At 38.0% G+C, this 15,895-nt stretch overlaps 1 protein-coding gene across 2 annotated transcripts in view; it reads left to right on the top strand.

Moving 5' to 3' along the window:
* Positions 1 to 13,584, top strand: part of LOC110017839 (3-hydroxyisobutyryl-CoA hydrolase-like protein 3, mitochondrial) — a 37,841-nt gene extending 24,257 nt beyond the window's left edge. Inside the window, exons 5-9 of one of the 2 annotated variants that reach the window (XM_020714966.1) lie at positions 11,239 to 11,368; positions 12,438 to 12,515; positions 12,552 to 12,652; positions 13,241 to 13,368; positions 13,449 to 13,584. In XM_020714966.1, the coding sequence (XP_020570625.1) occupies positions 11,239 to 11,368; positions 12,438 to 12,515; positions 12,552 to 12,652; positions 13,241 to 13,368; positions 13,449 to 13,559 (548 nt within the window). In that variant the 3' untranslated portion in view covers positions 13,560 to 13,584. Of the gene's footprint in view, positions 1 to 11,238; positions 11,369 to 12,437; positions 12,653 to 13,240; positions 13,369 to 13,448 lie in introns of both variants that reach the window. The other variant, XM_020714965.1, reaches the window with a different exon arrangement.
* Positions 13,585 to 15,895: the final 2,311 nt, after the last annotated feature.

Raw genomic sequence — 15,895 nt, 5'->3', positions numbered from 1 at the left:
TACATATATATATATCAAGTTTTGTGCAAATTTATTCGTGCGTGGTGCCCAAGCAAAATGGGTGTCCCCCTAGGCAAAATCAACGTTCCGGACGCGCCGGTGCAGTCCGTTTTGTCATCCGGGGTCGTTCGGACGACGTCGTCGATAATCGGGTCAAAAACACGTCAAAATTAAAATTTCACAAAATTTCGACCCGCGATCGATCGCCTCAACAAGTTTATTCGAGTCTTCGACAGGTAACGGTGCAAGCGATGTGAATTGTAGCAATCGGACGAGTCGACTCTCCGAATTGCGAAGTTTGTGCGCGCGGGAGTGCGAATTGTGCAGAATGTCACCCTAAGGCTCAAAAGGTCCTATAGAAATTTTTTTTGGGTTTCCTCATGTTGGTTTCACCCTTCTAAGTGCTAGAAGTCGATACCACACACGCGAAACTCCAAAAAGGTACAGAAGTGGGTTGGATTTCTAAAACGAGGCTGGTCCCATTTCTAAGGTTCTAAGATAGTCGAAGGGAGATCCCTAAGGCTAGATCCTAAACCCTAAGAGGAAGACTAGACCTCACTAAAAATGAGGTCCACAACAAATAGTTAGTTGATTTTGTTAAGCTGTTAATAATGACCAAAATATTTTTGTGATCTTGCAGCATTGAGAAATCACATAACAAAATTCATAGCAATTTCTTCACATTTTCATTCATGTAGCAATGACTGCAGCAATCCACCAAGTCTCTGATGCTCAGCCTTTACATTCTAACAAACTTTACATTGAGATACATATTTAACATTATTTTTCTTCAGACCTGGTCGCTGGAATATTAATTTCAAATCCATGTACATTTTAGTCCTGTGTGGATGAATTGTATTACCTGGATAATGAGCTTCATGTAGGATTTTCTGTCTCAAATCATAATCAGAAGGTACCCATAACTGCAATTTATATCTGATAACACCATTTTCATCAACAGTCATATTCAACCTCTTTTCTGATTGAAGTTGTTTTAAAAGCATCAAATATTCATTATTAACTTTCTGAGCTGCATTAATTATATCTATTCGTGTTGATTGTATGATCAATTGATGTAAATATCTCATATCCTGGTCTTCTGGCCTTCAATTGCAAGACATTAATTTTTTTAATCAATTCCCGTTCTCGAGTAATAATCCAACTTGCACTTCCTGTGGATTTACGGCTTAAAGCATCAGTAACTATATTTGTTTTGCTAGGACAATACAATATATCCAAATCACAGTGTTTGAGCAGCTCTAGCCATCTTATCTACCTCAAATTCAGTTTTTTTTTGTGTAAAAATGTACTTCAAACTCTGATGATCAGTGAAGACTTTGTATTTCACACCATAAAAATAATGCCGCCAAATTTTGAGAGCAAACAACACATCAACTAACTCTAAATCATGTGTTAGATAATTCCTCTCATGTGACTTCATCTGTCTGGATGTATAAGCTATTATATTTTTATTTTGCATTAGAACACAATCCAAGCCTTGCAATGACGCGTCACTGTAAATCTGAAACCCTTATGTGCATGATGGAATAGTTAGCACTGGAGCACTAGTCAAATATTTCCTTAATTCTTGAAAACTGTGCTCACGTTCTGCAGTTCACTCAAATTGGATATTTTTCCTCATCATCTTGGACAACATCATAACTATCTGTGAAAATTTTTAACAAATCTCCTGTAATATTCAACCAAACTAAGATAATTATGTACCCCCATAACATTCTTTGGAGTAGGTCATTTCACAATTGCATTCACCCATGGAGATCTACTGAGATGTCTTGGCCACTGATAATATGCCCCAAAAAATGCAATACTAAACAAAAAATCATATTTTGACAATTTTGCAAATAACTGTTTCTGCCTCAACAACTCCAATACTATCCTTCGATGCTTGACATGTTCATCATCAGTTCTTGAATATATCAGAATATCATGAATAAAAATAATGATAAACTAATCCACATAGGGCTTAAAGATTCAATTCACCAGGTTCATGAATATAGCATGAGCATTGGTTAAGCAAAAATGCATGACTAAGATTTTAGAATACCCATACCTGGTTCCAAAAGTTGTTTTAGTCATATTTGGCTCTTTGAGTTTGACATGATGATATCTTGATCTCAGATCAATTTAGAAAAATAAAAAAGCACATTCTAACTGATCAAATAAATAATCTCTTGAGTAATGTATATTTGTTATTAATTGTCACCTTGTTTAGCTCTCTAAAATCAATGCATAACGGCATATATTCGTCTTTCTTCTTGACAAATAATGTAGGAGCACTCCAAGATGAATTGCTTGTCCCAATAAAACCCTTATCTATCAGTTCCTATAACTAACATTTCAATTCTTGTGATTTATTTAGTCATCTTGTAAGTAGACTTGAAAATTGCAGACATGCCTGACTGCATGTCAATGCCAAATTCAACTTCTTTTTCTGGTGGTAGCCATGTCAATTTTCAGGAAATACATCAGATAATTTTGCAACAATTGGGATATTTTTCAATACTGCATATTTTTATTCTCACTTATAATTATTGTGAAAAACGACGTCAATAAAGCGAAAAATAGATCGAGAAAATTCGCAAACAGAAAAGAACAGACACACAGATTTATGTGGTTCGACAAAATGCATACGTCCACGGAGTTGCAGAGGATTTTATTACTTGAAGAATTACACCGTCGTCAATCACGTGGTTCGACTTACGAGAAAAGCTGTATCTCTCAACCTTCCTCTCTCTCTCTCCTCTGTCTCTCCCCACTTAAAAGGGATCGAAAGGAAGAAACAAATTTTGTTGTAACCACCGTACGCACCAAAGAAGAAAAACTTGCGATTGCTTGTCTTCTTCCCGTAAGCGGAACACCAAAGAACCGAAAAAGCAAAGCAGCCTTGCGATTTCCTCTTCTCCTTCTGTTAGCAAGAATGCCGAAGCCAAAAAAGGGAGATCAGCCAAAGCCTTTACACCTTTTTTTCTTTTATTCTGCAAAACTCAAAAGATGGCGGGATCCTGCTTGTTTCACAAAAGCAAGAGATTGGAGCAGTAATTTTTTTTTATTATTATTTTTTCGAAAATCAGGCTCCACTTAACAAATTTCTCACTTGAAGATTGGTACACTGGCTGCATCATCCGCTGACTGCATCATCTTTTTTCTCAACTGTGATATCCTCCACCTCTGCAACTCAAGTTATCTGTCTTCATGCTAGAAGATCAACTGAATTTGCGCACTTCAACTTCTTAAGTGTAACACCCTTAGTCAACATATCAACAAGGTACTTGCTTTCACAAAATTTATAAAATAACTGTCTGTCATCCAACAATGACCGTATGAAGTGATACCTGATCTGAATGTGCTTGGTTCTGGACTGAAATGCTAGATTCATTGCAATAAATATGACGTCTTGATTATCACCGTAGAGAATGCCCTTTTGATTCTTATTGCCCAATTCTTGCTAGAAGCACTGCAGCCATATCATCTCCTTTGCAGCATCTGACACTACTGTATACAACTTCTATAAAAGACAAAGAAACTATCTTCTGCAGATTTTTTGAACCCCATGATACTGCAGTGTCTCCAAGAGTATAAATATAGCCTGTAGTACTTCTTCTGATATTAATATCTTTAATTAGATCAACATCAACATAGCCCTGTACCTCTAAACTCTTTCTTGAGAAACAAACAAGTTTTTGAAGAGCCCTTTAGGCAGCTCAGGATCCACTTCACTCCTTCCCAATGTTCATTCCCTGGAATATTCATGTATATGCTAATAACTCCCACTGCATGAGTAATATCTGGTCTGATACAAATCATAACATACATAAGTGAACCAATAGCTGAAGCGTAAGGAACCTTACTCATGTGGTCATTTCTTCCTCTGACTTGGTTGACAGATTTTTGTTGAGTCTGAAGTGACCGCCCAAAGGTGTGCCAATTGGTTTGGCCTTGTCCATATTAAAACTGCTTAGTACATTTTTCACATACTTAGCCTGAAAGTCTCAACCTGCCTCTGACTCTGCCTCTGACAATTCTCATGCGAAGGATTTGCTTTGCCGCACCCAAATATTTCACTGCAAAGTGTTTTGACATCTGTTTCTTCAGATTATTGATTTCATCAATACTGGCCACTGCAATAAAAATATCATCTACATACAACAGTAGGATGATATAGGAATTGTCAAAGTACCTGACATAACAACAGTGATCTGTCTAACATCTGTTGTATCCTGTATTTTGCATGAAATTATCAAATTTCTTGTATTGTTTTAGAAGCATGCTTCAGGCCGTACAAGCTTTTTTTCAGTCTGCAAACTGAATTTTTTCTCTCTATACCACAAACCCTTCAGGTTGGTGCATGTAGATTTTTTCCTCAAGATCTCCATGAAGGAAAACTCTCTTCACATCTAACTGTTCAAGGAATAAATCTTCAATAGCAACCATAGCTAGTACCATTCGTTGTGTGCTTCACCACTGGGGAAAAGATCTCAGAATAGGCAATTCCCCTATTTCTACTGAAAGTCTTTTACAATAAGTCTAGACTTGTACCTCTTACTGCATCATGCCTTATCTTCATCCGGTACACCCACTTGTTATGTAATGACTTCTTCGTTGGTGGAAGTTCTGTCAGCTGTCATGTCTGATTTTCTAGCAGAGAATTCATCTATTTCATGACAAGCTCTCTCTTGCTTTAATTTTCATTTGGAAGGTTTTTTTATAACTCTGTGGTTCTCCTTCATCTGTCAGTAGGATGTAGTTTAAAGTTAGAGAATAACGTTGTGGAGAGCGTCTAGTCCTTTCTGATTTGCGAACTGCTACTGTAGGGGTGGATTGCTATGAAGCTGACTGTGGAATAATAAGAATGGATACTTCATACCCACTCTCCTCGTCACCCGCATCTTTGCTTTGTATAGTGACCTCTGATAGATCATTAAACCGTATCAATTCAGATTCCTGTGGCGTTGCTTCAGAACTTGTACTGATCTTGTTCTTGTACATAACATTCTCATTGAAAATCACATTTCTGTTCCTTATGATATTCCAATCCTAATCATCCCAGAAAAGATAGCCAAATGCCTCATTTCCATAGCCAATGAAATAACATTTCTTTGATTTAGCCTCAAGTTTACTTCGAGCATCAGAATTAATTAGAGCATAAAAAAGACATCCAAAGGTTTTAGAGTGAGAAAATTTGTCCTCTTTTCTACTCCAGACCTTTTCAGATAATTCACAATCTAACGGGACATATGACCCCTTGTTGATCAAATAAACTGCAGTGCTGATCGCTTCTACCTAGAAAGTAAGTGGTAGTCCGACATGCAATCTCATGCTTCTAGCCCGCTCATTAATTTTCCTGTTCATGCGTTTTGCAACTCTATTTTGCTGAGGTGTTCCTGAAACGATCTTCTCCATTCTGATACCCTGAGCTGCACAATACTCCTTGAACTCATCATCAATGCACTAACCATCATTTTCAGACCTCAAACATTTTTGTTTTAAGTCTGTCTCTGTCTCAACCATGACCTTCCAAGTCTTGAACACATTAAATACATCTGATTTATGCTACAAGAAATATACCCATTTATTTCTACTGTGGTCATCAATGAATGTGACGTAATAACGAGTCTTCAAGAGATGACACTGGAGAAGGTCCCCATACATCTGTGTATAAATTCCAGTTTTCCTGCCTTTGACGTACTGCCACTTTTCAAGAAACTGTCATTTCTTTATTTCCCCATAATACAACTCCCACACATGCTGAGATCAACTGATTTCAATTCTGATACTTTACCTCTGGATTGAAGTTCTTTCATACCCTTTTGACTCATGTGGCTAAGCCTGCAATGCCACAACTCTGTTGTGCTTAGTAGTATCAATACTGTTAATTAAACCAGTAGTCATATATATCATACCAGTCTTCTTACCCCGAGTCAATACCAAAGCTCATTTAGTAACCTTCCAGGTGTTATCTGAGAACACTACTGAATGTCCACACTCATCGAGCTGAATACTACTGAATGTGTACACTAATCGAGCTGCCCAAAAGAAATGAGATTTTTCTTCAACTCAAGAATGTGTTTGACCTTTTGCAAAGTCCACTTGTTCTTGTTTGGAAGTGCAATGTCAATATCTCCAATTCCCACCACATTCAAATTTTCTTCATCTGCCAGATATACTTTTCCAAATTCACCTACAACATAATTCCACATCAATTCCCAATCCAGTTGTCAATTGTTAACAGAATTATGAACTGCCAACAGTAGTACATCCCGTGCTTCTTCAGTTACCACATTTGCGCTATCATTCTCTCTATCTTCTTGGGATTTCTGTAGTTCCTCTTTACTTGATCAGTTTTGCCACAATTCTAGCAAGTTGCTTGCCGCAAGTTGCTTGCTGACCAGACTTTAACTTGCTTTGATTTTGATCTTCCTTTGTTTGAGTTACTGTCCTGTAATCTCCTTCTGCAATCAACATTCATTGCTGAACTCGAACCCGAAATCTCGCCAGAATCTTTCCTGCATACCTTCTCGGCCAAAATCAAATTACGAATATCATCATATTTCAGTTTAGATTTATCTGCAGAATTGTTAACAACCTTTCTCATTGCTTCTAAGCTATTTGGTAATGAAACCAACAATATTAGTGCTCGAATCTCATCATCAAATTCAATTTTTACAGACGATAATTGATTTGTGATGGTGTTGAAATCATTCAGATAATGTGCAACGGACGTACATTCTGCCATCTTTAAATTGAATAACTTCTTCATCAGATACACCTTGCTATTCACTGACAGCTTTTCGTACATGCATGACGGTGCTGCCATGAGATCTGCAGTTGTCATTTCCTTGACGACATTGTGTGCAACAAATATCGACATAGTTAATCGAATAACCCCAAAAACTTCTTTATCCAACAAATTTCATTCAATCTCATTCATCTTTTCCGGTCTTTTCCACAATAACGGAAAAATAAAGTTTCTCCCCATTGAGGTTGTCATCTATCTGCATTCTCCAGTAACCAAAATCTGTGTCATCAAACTTCTCTTTCTTAGATAACTTCACTTCGTCTCTAGCCATCGCTTTCTCTCAGATCCGAACCACGGCTCTGATACCAATTGTTGTAAAAAACGACGACAATAAGATAAAAAAATGGATCGAGAAAATTTGCAAACAAAATAGAACAAACAGATCTACGTGGTTCGGTAAATTGCCTACGTCCACGGAGTTGCAGATGATTTTATTACTTGAGGAATTAGACTGTCGTCGATCACGTGGTTTGATTTACAAGAAAGTTGTATCTCTCTGCCTTCCTCTCTCTCTCTCTCTCTCTTCCTCTGTCTCTCCTTACTACCCGTGAGCCACCAAAAAGGGAACCGAAAAAACAGATTTTGCTGTAGCCACCGCACGCACCGAGGAAGAAAAACTTGGGATTGTTTATCTTCTTCCCATAAGCGGAACACCGAAGAAGAGCCGAAAAAGCAAAGCAGCCTTGCGATTTCCTCTTCTCCTACTTCCGTTAGCAAGAATGCCGAAGGAGAAGAAGGGAGGCAGCCAACGCCTTCATACCTTTTTTCTTTTCTTCTGCAAAACTTAAAGATAGCGGGATCCTGCTTGCTTCGCAGAAGCAAGGGCGGGAACAACTATTTATTTTTATTTTTATTTATTTAATTTTTTTCGAAACCAGGCTCCACTTAGCACTAATTTGGCTAGAAACATAAGTTCACCTCTCCGCAAAATTTTTTTTTTTCACACCACCAGTAATGGAAGATTGTGCATTTTGATCACATAAGATATAAATGACTTGCTTTTCACCAGACATCGCTTTTTTAAGCATTTAATTATTGCAAAATACTTTACCAACAAATCCGTTGTCATCGAAAGTTTGAATTGGTGTGATAATCAAGTCTGCTTGTAACTTCTTATCATGACTGTTAACATGCAAATCACATTTTATTTTGCATAAAAATCACTTTTGGAAAGCATAATAACACACAAAGCAGGAGTAAAGTGCATAATATCAACACATAGCATCAAAAATGAAAGAATGTGATGCAACTGAATTGAATATAATAGTGTCAGGTTGATCTTGAATCAGAAGTGTACCTGTAACCATTTCTTTAGATTTTTTGGCATGTTGAGGGGTATTTGGAAAAACTCGGTGTGTTACTAGTTGCTCAGTTCTACGCTCTAACTTTTCACTCTTTATTTGCATTGAAGGTTTTCCCAAAAATTGAGTTTTGTTGGACTGACTGCCTTTCAAAAGTTTCCTGGGTTGTCATTGTCCTAGAATTGTTAGTGGTCTGCCATCTCTTTTCTTATTATACGGGCAGTTCATCTAAAGATGCCATGACTCCATATTTTGAACATTTTCCAGAACCCATCAAACATTACCCTAGGTGTCTTTTTCCACATTTCTCACAACTGGTTTTTCTAACTGAGACTGTTTCTGCTTACATTTTGATTTAATTTTCTTGCTTTTGAATTCCTCTCCTTTACCAAAATCTCTCTTTTGCTAGTTTGATGTTGCCATCGCTGACCTGAAAAGTTCCTCATTTTTAATTCATTTTACTCTTTTAGTTAGTACTAAAAAATTACTTATTTCGAACGTCGCCAAAGACAACCTTAAATTCTTTCAAGCCGCGTAGAAATCGGTGACATTTTTTTTTCTGTGTACTAATATAATGAGGTGCATATCTGGAAAGAAAAGTAAATTATGTCTCATGTTGCATAACTGATATGGACTTTGAGTAATTTCTGATGATCTCCATGAATGCTTGCTACATTCTGCTAGGATGACTGTCATAGTTTGATTGGAAGAATCAACACAATAGATTCAGAAATACTTATTTCTTCACCAAGGATGACAAACACATCATTCTACTTCCTTCGGTAGAGCCCGTTGGACATAGGAGCCCTTATCAACAGAGCAGCGGGACTGATTTTAGTGATAATCGATTCTTTACCACCATTGACCACCACTGTGCAAGACATTTCAGTCCTAGGAGATTGGGCCGAGATGGAGGTATGCTCACAAGTGCTTTGGGAGATAGTACAGTTGATAGTGGGACCTAGGTGCTGTCAAGGTTAAAGATAAGGAACTAGAAGCTCCGACGAATGAGGTCTAAGCTCCCCCAACCACGGGAGACTGATGTGGGGCTATGTGGGCCGACCTGTTCTCGATCCAGCAAGGTTGGATAGGCCGGTCCTCAAGGGGGGTTGCCGCCCTTGCTCCCCTTTCCTTTTCCCCTTGTTTTTCTTTCCTTCTCTTCTTTCCTTCTCAACACCTTCTTATTTTAAATTGCTTTCCAAATTTTGAATTTTGATTACTTTTATTCACTCTTAACTAATCTGATTTTCCCTCACTTTATTTCCTATCGTGATCTGAAATCTTGATTATATTTGATTCTTCTTTCTTATTTTAAGTTTTGTCTAAAATAAGTCCTAAACTTATTATAAATAATTGATGATGAGCTTAGAGTTGGGGGTGTTGGTTTTGCATTTGAATTCAGGTTTTGTCTTGGTCTATTCTCTTGGGGCTGTATCCGACGAGGAGTTGCTCCGATTGTAGCCCCATTCTAGATGGTGATTATTTTGACATTTCGATTCCTCCCTGCCCCCTTGCAGGCCGCCGTCTCTTCTACATCTTCCCAACCCCCCTCAGGCAGCTTCCTTGCTTGCCATATACCGTCGGACCCCTCCCTGCACCCTCACATGCTATTGCACAACCCCCTCCTTGCAGCCAGTAGGCCGCCATCCCACCTCCAACGAGCTGACGCCTTCCTCCCAGCAGGCTGCAACCCTCCTCGTTTCTGGCAAAGTTGTCGCCATCCACCCAGCAGACTGTAGCCCTCAGTTCTGCTTTCAGCATGGTGCCGCCTCCCTCTCAGCTGGCCGCAGTCCACTTTCCTGCCTCCATCAAGTTGCCCCTTGCCCAAGCAGGCCGTCTCCGCTGCTCCCAGCCTAGCAGGTCGTTCGCCACCTTTCCAACCTTCTTTCATGCTTCCCTCCTCTACCCTGCCGGTTCCCAGCCGCCGACGATGTTCTCTCCTTCTTCCAACTGCGGTTCAATGCCTCCACTCTCGCCACCTTGTTGCCCTCACCTTCCTCTCTCTCCCACAACAACAAGATACTTCTCCATCGATGGTCTTCCGCCGCCCGGCCTTCATCTCAGCCGCCAACCCGTACACTTCCATTTCAGAGCTCCTCATCAAGATTATTTGTCTTCTTTGTTGTGTTGCTTTGTTTGCATTTGCAATTTTCCTGCTCTTTTTGCTTTGTGTGGTGGTTTTCTTTTATTTTTTTTGTCTTCCTTGTATCCTCCATTGATTCAGCAATAATATTTGTATCTCAGAGTCGTGGTATGGGTTAGCTCCAGTATTAGAATAGATCAACAGAAGAAGGTGAGGAAGATCTCGAGTATCCTGTCGATTAGAAAGGACGAAGCAGCTTCACGAATGAATCAACAACTTAACTATGGAATGGAGCTTTGCTCGACAATGGATACAATGAATTTTATCCAAACGACTTGGATATCACCGATCCAAATAGAAAACAACGGCTTTTATCTAAACGCTAATTCTTTGTCGTCAATTCAAATTTTTAAATGCTACTTTTTAAACATTTGCTATAAAACGGAATTCTTAAAACAGCAAAGCATTCGCAAACGGGGCCAAAATCCCTACTCGTGGGAAATATGGCATCCACATTAGGATATCACAGAGTTTTCGCGATTGAGATTGCAGGACTGACTTTTTCGAGATGCTCCCATGTCACCTAAGGGTGCGTTGGGGATGGGGGCCGTATGTGACATAGCAGTAGGCCTGCGTGAACTGCATGCTGCCGAATGTCATGCTTGGAAAACAGCAAAAGCTGGGCTCACTCTTGTGCGGACATTGTCCTGGCTGCATTGCGGTGGTGTCTTGATAGATCCCAATGAAGAGTTTCCAATGATTTAATGCAATTTTTTTCATTTATTCTAAATTGTTTGCAATTCTATGCTGTATACTGGCATGCATAGATGAATACTTATCACTAGCTGCAGTTGAGCTATCATTATGGTGCTGTAGCAGGATCAATTTTGGAATGACTGCCCTACAAAATGGAAAAAAAGAAGATTATAATTTTATATTGCTTATGATTGTGTGTGGGGGCATTGGGCAGTTCTTCCTCTAAATGCTATTTCTTGTTAAGAAGATTCTAATTCAACATATGTTTGGCGTTGATGCAGGTAGTTACCTTGCAATGACTGGTAAAAGAATTTCATCTCCTGCCGATGCATTGTATGCTGGCCTTGGAACTCATTACGTACCATCTGGAAGCTTGGCATCTCTTAGAGTGGCTTTTCACTCATACAACTTGTATTGATCTTGCCCAAATTACTTGCATTGTTCTAAATTTACAGGAGGCTTTCATGTTTCTTTGGCACTTCTCATGAGCAACTCCTTGATAGCCTGTATTAATATTATCTTTGAAACAATGGATTGTCATATAATGCGGTTGTCATTGTTCAGGGTTACCTAGTGACGTTCATGTCATGTTATTTCATTTTGATTTTTTATTTACGGAATGGTTGGCTATGCATTTGTTTTGGTCATTATTTCTTCTTATAAAAATCACATTTTATATGATTTTGAGTGTTTCATTGGTTGGTTCCTCACACATGTAAGTTTTGAAAACTTTCAGCCTTTTTTTTTTGAAACTGCAATCAGTCCCTCACTTCTTCCAAATTTAGCCGGCTTTACATTTGATTAATGTGGTACTAACTTATGATCAAATGATCATAAGTAATGGCATCTCTCATTCTTTACCTTTATTGAAGGAAACAAATCATAGTGTTGGCCCTTGCCATTGTTGAGTTGACACAGAGGAAGATTTCGTGAATGGGAACCCTAATTTTTCCCAATTCTCTTGTTTAGAAAGTTTAGCAATTGTTCCATGGTCTCTTGTCAGGTCACATTCATTTATTAACGAGGCCCTCTTTTGCTCTTCAAGTTTATAAACAAATCAATAATGAATTTAAAGATTTTAGTTTGTCATTCTTTTTGTTGGTTGCTTGTTATTAGATTATCTAACCAGTCATATCGTGTTTACAAGTTATTTGGATTGCCATGTCACACTCCTTTCTTATGCATGTCATTATCTTGTTAGATTTTTAATTGCCGATCAATTCAGACTTGACAAGTTTTCAGGACATGGTTGTGCTGACCCCAAAGTTTTGAGCGAAACTCATTTAAACCATTGTTTCTAAATCACTGATGGGCTTAGGACAGATTAGTAGGTTGAGTCAGCGGGATTCCAATACTTGTTATGGTCGGAACCCATTACTTTAAAATTGTTGTCAAATTTCCATTATAAGTTTATATGATTTCGGATTCTATATAATCTATCCTTTTAATGATCTTGGTCTTGCCTGTTTTGTGCAAACAGCTCTGGGGACACCCACGCAGATGTGCAAACAATTTTAGCACAATACAATAAGGAGCCCAATTCTGATGCTCCTCTGAGGATTGCTTTTACCCCATATTCTGATGCTCCTCTGAGATTGCTTTTACCCCATATATCATCATCATTTGGCAAAGAGAAAACGGTTTCTGAAACAATTGAAGAACTAAAGAAGCTTGAACTAAATACTAATGGACAAGGTATGTAAATCTTGTTTGTGTTTCTGATATTATTTCAAATGACCTGATGTACTTCCTACTTTTCTGAATTCTGCTAATGATGCAATGCTGAGGTTGCATGGCGGGGATTAAATTCTTTCCTTGTCTTCTTTTCTATTTGAATATAATTTAATGGATGATTTTATTCCATTTGTTCCTCCCAAGATTTTTATTTGGAGTTTAATCTGAATTAATGTAACTTACTTTATTTCCTTAATTATCTTACATCTTTGCATTTTGAGAGATTGATCTTACTGAAGGTTTGCAACCCAAAGCAAACATCAGTATCTTCTTGTTTCAAAAATTAAACAAAAATTGTTGTGATAAAAGGCTAATTATGTTGTTAGCCACGTGTTATTGGGTAAATTTGTATCGGTCATTATTCTATTTTTTTCATTGGACATCAAAAAGTACTTGGTTTTATTGATGTAATTTGTACTTGCCAAAATTTTGAGGTTGTCATTCCATGCAGCATTTTCAAGTAATTTTGAACTAAAATTGCTTTTTTCTTGGCCGTAAACATTTTTCTTTTAGTTCAAATGTTTATTGGCGTTGTATGTATTGTTGCAGTCTCTGAGTGGGCTCATGATGCTCTTCAAGGTCTCGGGAAAGGTGCACCTTTTTCTCTGTATTTGACCCAGAAGCATTTCTCTGAAGTTGCATCCGCACATGGAAATGCTGAACATCATTTATCAAAAGTAATAGTATGAATTGTTGATTTCTTGCTATGCCAATTGTTCTTCATGTGTTTATACTTAATAGTGTTGCTCCTGTACAGCTTCATGGTGTAATGAAGGTTGAATATCGAATAGCATTGAGATCTTCACTTCGTAATGATTTTACTGAAGGTGTAAGAGCTGTATTGGTGGACAAAGATCAGGTCAGATAATCAGTCCAAACCCCCAACCAATATCTACATTCATTTACAACTTAAGTTAGTTATCTTTTGCTTATATTTTCTGGAGCGTATTGGGCATATGATCTATATATATATCACTCAATGAATCCTGCTTCACGTTTCTAGTCCAGATAACTTCGGAAAGACAAGAAGTAAAAGAAAAAATCTAGCATCTATTTTGAGATGACTTTTTGTTCCTATAGTTTTAAATGTTCTGGATTTCTACAGGATTCAAAGAAAAAAAAATGATATGTTCTGGATTTCTACAGGATTCAAAGAAAAAAAAAATGATATTATTTTAAGTTAATCTGCCTTTGCAATCACAGTTAAATTCCACTTTTATAATAATCCATTTTGAGAAATTGTATAAAATTTTTGGCAATCTAAAATTTACCCCAAATTTTAGATTCCTCAGAAATCAACCGAATCAATTCAAATCGATCGATTCTATATAAAATACTATATATAAATTTTGAATAGATTGAAAGATATAAAAATTAAAAGTTATAAATTAATTAAATCTAATTAACCATTAATTAATCCTTCCTAATCCCCTCACTATAGCTAACCGACCTAACCCATGCGATATAATCGTCGAATAGGGTAATCCTCCATCCAGAGATCTCGAAATTTCTCCTCTCCTCTCCCATTACTCCTCTCCCGCTCTCTCGTTTTCGTTCGCACAAACTCCTTCCCTCCCTCTCAGTCGTGCTCGACAGTAGCTGCTGTGAGGAGCTATGATTGTAGCTTAGCCTGTAGACATGAACGGAAAGGGGCGAGTGGCTTAGTGGAGTCACATGAACTGCAGTAAGCCGTGTCCCACTCCCTCTTCCCTCTCCCGATCGTTCTTCTCTTGTTTCCCCTCGTCCTCACTGCCGAGAGAGCTTATGATTCCAGTTGCATTGCTGGAGTTGGGATTGTGCGCAGATGCACGATAGTGTGCCGTCAACTAGGTTTCCGAGTTCCAGGATGAAAACATGTTCATAAGCATATTCTTTGTATAATATTCAACTATTTCCATATCCTTTCATCATTGGTCGTCACTCTTCCACAAAGACCATATAAACAGTCGTAAAAGGTTGGGCGTTCCCCCAACATACAATTATCGACAGATCCTCTGATGCTCACAGTTCCCTAACATTCTGTCACCACTTAATGCCAATAGTTTCTAAAGTTTCGTCCCCTTATAAATATTGAGAGTCAGGAATATTACATAATGTACTTGGCAGTACTCGTGTAATATTCTACATTTAATATTCTTTGTGACATTTAAATCATCATTTCGGTATCAAATATTTAGAAGACATTACATGTATCATAGGCATGAGATATAATAAATGAATAATTGAAGGGAATTTATATGATAAATATTGTCATATGTAGCATAGCCTGATCATAGCATCACATATATCATAGAAAACTAAACATGCACTCATACATTCAATTGCAGATATTCATTCACAATATGTAGAAAATTTTAAATGCTTTTTTTTCATAATAGAACTTACATGAAAACCTATAAAAGAATATTTTTCTTAAAAATAACACAAAATTATTTCACCTGACTTGATGGAGCAGGCCTACGACGAGTGACTACACCCTCGTCTCGAGTTCACTACCTCGTATAGACAACTTGAGGCTAGTAGACAACATAAGATTTCATAAAATTTGGCTCATAATGTGCATTAACCCAAAATATGCATTAATTTCTAATACACATCTCAAATGAACTTCTCAGCATAATCGGTCCTTCCAAACCTGCCTAATTATTTTTCTATCACCTCCAACCACTCCTCCCTTATATTGATTTCGTGCTAGAACCCACACAAAAGCTTGCAAAGGATTTTTAACGCTTTTGACAGGAAATCGGTGCCTTCGACGGTTACCGGAAATGATATTTGCACGAAAAATGAGGCAAAAGTTAAAATAAAATTGTGAGGAAGGAAATGAATACTTAGAATGGAGAGAGAGAGAGGGATTCATACCCGTGGATTTCTCTACCCAATTTTACCTGCCTCCTGAGTCGTGAGTTACAGTTTCTCTACCATCTAGGTTGATGCCACATTTTTAGTGCTACCCTCATCAATGATAAGACTGCATACATTTCCTGTTTACTGTGCAATGGGTGTAGAAAATGTTGTGGCGAAGCCACTTTAGATCCCCCGTGTCTTCGGCCTGCAAAACCCGTCGAATCACAAATGCTTCCCCCCATCTAGTGGAAGTTGATAATCCTCAACCTGTTCCTCTGCTTCTGCTACTTGCTAACCTCTTCCATGTCACCCTACTCGGTAAAAGGTACAACATTGCTTGTCGAGAGCTGGAGGCTA

This window comes from Phalaenopsis equestris, unplaced genomic scaffold (assembly GCF_001263595.1).
Source record: "Phalaenopsis equestris unplaced genomic scaffold, ASM126359v1 Scaffold000002, whole genome shotgun sequence".
Classification (NCBI taxonomy): domain Eukaryota; kingdom Viridiplantae; phylum Streptophyta; class Magnoliopsida; order Asparagales; family Orchidaceae; genus Phalaenopsis; species Phalaenopsis equestris.
Note: the sequence above shows the minus strand (reverse complement) of the source record. Positions and strands in the feature narration are given on the sequence as shown.